Consider the following 2,620-nt stretch of genomic DNA (forward strand, 5'->3'; position numbering starts at 1 on the left):
TAAGTGTAATCAAATATTGCCAATCCACCAAATATTTTGCAAGATTTTCAGTGTTTTACAATGCACATATATGTACAAAAAAAATAATAAATTGGTGAGGCAGAACTCAGTCGATTAGGGGTGACCATGCAAGCTTTTGCAGAATGTAACTCTAACTCTCGTTGACCTCCAGCTCTAACCTTACCAACATACTTTAGTCAAAAAATAAATAAATAAGAACAAGAAAAACTGGGATTAAAAGATGGAAGGAAACCAATCATGGCCTCCAGAATTCATCCTAGTGGGATTCCATCTCAGGACAGAGATAGAAGTGCTTCTCTTCTGTATTTTTTTGACCTTATACATCTCCAACCTGTTGGCAAATGGCATAATCCTGGGACTCATTTGGCTAGACACCAGACTACATACCCCCATGTACTATTTCCTTGCTCATTTGGCTGTCATTGATGTCTGCTATGCTTCTGGAAATCTACCCAACATATTGGAAAACTTTGTGAAACACAAAAAAACAATCTCTTTTTTCTCGTGTGTCACGCAGATGATTTTGTTTTTGACTTTTGCTGCAGTAGAGTGCATGATCCTGGTGGTGATGTCATATGACAGGTATGTGGCCATCTGCCACCCTCTTCAGTACACTGTCATCATGAACTGGAGAGTGTGCACAGTCCTGGCCGTTGCTTCCTGGACATGTGCAATTTCTCTTACACTAACGCATCTTATACTTTTTCTAAAGTTGCCCTACTGTGGGCTTCAGGAGGTGAATCACATATTCTGTGAAATCTTAGCTGTTCTCAAAAGTTCCTGTGGGGACACAAGAATTAACCAGATGTTTGTTTTCGCCTCTGGTACGTTTGTGATTGTTGGACCCCTTTCTCTGATGCTGGTCTCCTACATACGCATCCTCTGGGCCATCTTGAAGATCCAGTCAGGGGAGGGCCAGAGGAAGGCCTTTTCCACGTGTTCCTCCCACTTCTGTGTAGTTGGACTATACTTTGGCATCGCCATGATGGTTTACTGTATCCCAGACAGTGGTCACCAGGCAGAGCAGCAGAAAATCCTTTCTCTGTTCTATACCCTCTTAAACCCACTGCTCAACCCCCTCATCTACAGCTTAAGGAATGCTCAAGTGAAAGCTGCCTTGTGCAAAGTATTGCAGCAGCAGAGGACAATCTGAGGCAGGGAAGGAATTTGATTCCGTTGATTTTCCTGTTTAAATCATGAGTTTCTAAGAAGATTTCACAGAAGTATAATTTGAGGGGAAAAAATATCACAGTTAACATCACCATGTGGTGGAATGGGAATTCACAGAAGCATCTTTCCTCAGTAAGGAAAATAACAAAAAACAAATTGACTGATGAAAACCATGAAATCTGACAGGAAGGCTATATTACATCAGAAAAGCACAATGTAGGGAGTTGGCCAGTAGTGCAGCGGGTTAAGTGCACCTGGCGCCAAGTTCAAGGACCAGCGTTAAGGATTCCAGTTCGAGCCCCTGGCTTCCCACCTGCAGGGGGCTCACTTTATAGGTGGTGAAGCAGGTCTGCAGGTGTCTATCTTAGTCTTCCCCTCCTCTCTCCATTTCTCTCTGTCCTACCCAACAACAACAACATCAAGAACAACAACAATAATAACTACAACACTAAAATAATAAGAGAAACAAAAGAGAATAAGTAGTTTTAAAAATAAAGCAAAACAGAATGTGATCATGCAACTTTGTAGTAACACTGCTTACCTTCTTTAACACAGCCCCTGTTCAGCTGTCTTATGATCAGAAAATTCTCAACTCCCTTCTCCCCTTCAAAAGACACAAAGCAGGTGTCCGAGAGAGAGCCTAATGGTTATGCAAAAGGTTGGCATGCCTGAAGGTTCCAGGTCCTGGTATCTATCAACCTCTGGAATCTATCCTCACCACAAACCAGACTGAGTCATGGTCTGCTGAGAAGAAAAGAAAGAAAAACAAAAACAAAGATGAAGGAAAATCAGACTGGTACACACCCATATTCTGATTTTTCAGGTGCACTGGGGCAATTTTCTGTCTTGTCTGACTCAGAGCACTGAGCCAAAATATAGCAATATAGATGTCAGATTGTGACAATTAAGAATTAATACATATGGCGTAAAATATTGTAATCATATAGTGTTCTCTGTTATAAAGCAGCTTAAATCAAAATGGAATGAATATTTTAAACAAGACATCAATTGTTTAATTTGTAGTAAGCAACATCCAGCTGTATAATTTTTTAATTTCTCTTTCTATGTTGCTATATTATTAGATAGAGACAGAGAGAGTGAGAGGGGAGGGGAAGATAGATAAAGAGACAGAGAGACACCTGCATACCTGTTTCACCACCAGTGAAGCTGTTCTGCCAGTGGGGACCAGGGGCTGGAACCCGGGTCCTTGCACACTGTAATGTGTGTGCTCAACTAGGTGCGGTAATGCCTGGCCTCCCTTTATACTCTTCAAAAGACTGAAACTGTTCTAAGGGCACAGGTAAGATAACATGAATGGACTGGCATATATATCAAACATTGAATTTTAATATTAAATTGTCACTATATAATGATAAACTCTTGAAGTGCAACATATGAAATTATTAACATACACCTATTGAACGTGGTT

General features: G+C 40.8%; 1 protein-coding gene across 1 annotated transcript; it reads left to right on the forward strand.

Annotated features, from left to right (window-relative positions):
- Nucleotides 1–241: 241 nt before the first annotated feature.
- On the forward strand, nucleotides 242–1,174 carry LOC103112842 (olfactory receptor 2A5-like). The gene has a single exon (XM_007522328.1). The coding sequence runs from the start codon at nucleotides 242–244 to the stop codon at nucleotides 1,172–1,174; it is 933 nt and encodes a 310-aa protein (XP_007522390.1).
- The last annotated feature ends 1,446 nt before the right edge of the window (nucleotides 1,175–2,620 follow it).

Source organism: Erinaceus europaeus, chromosome 8, assembly GCF_950295315.1.
Source record: "Erinaceus europaeus chromosome 8, mEriEur2.1, whole genome shotgun sequence".
NCBI classification, from domain to species: domain Eukaryota; kingdom Metazoa; phylum Chordata; class Mammalia; order Eulipotyphla; family Erinaceidae; genus Erinaceus; species Erinaceus europaeus.

What these genes read in the sequence shown, in the direction of transcription:
- LOC103112842 (XM_007522328.1), top strand. Translation starts at nt 242, where the DNA reads ATGGAAGGAAACCAATCATGGCCTCCAGAATTCATCCTAGTGGGATTC.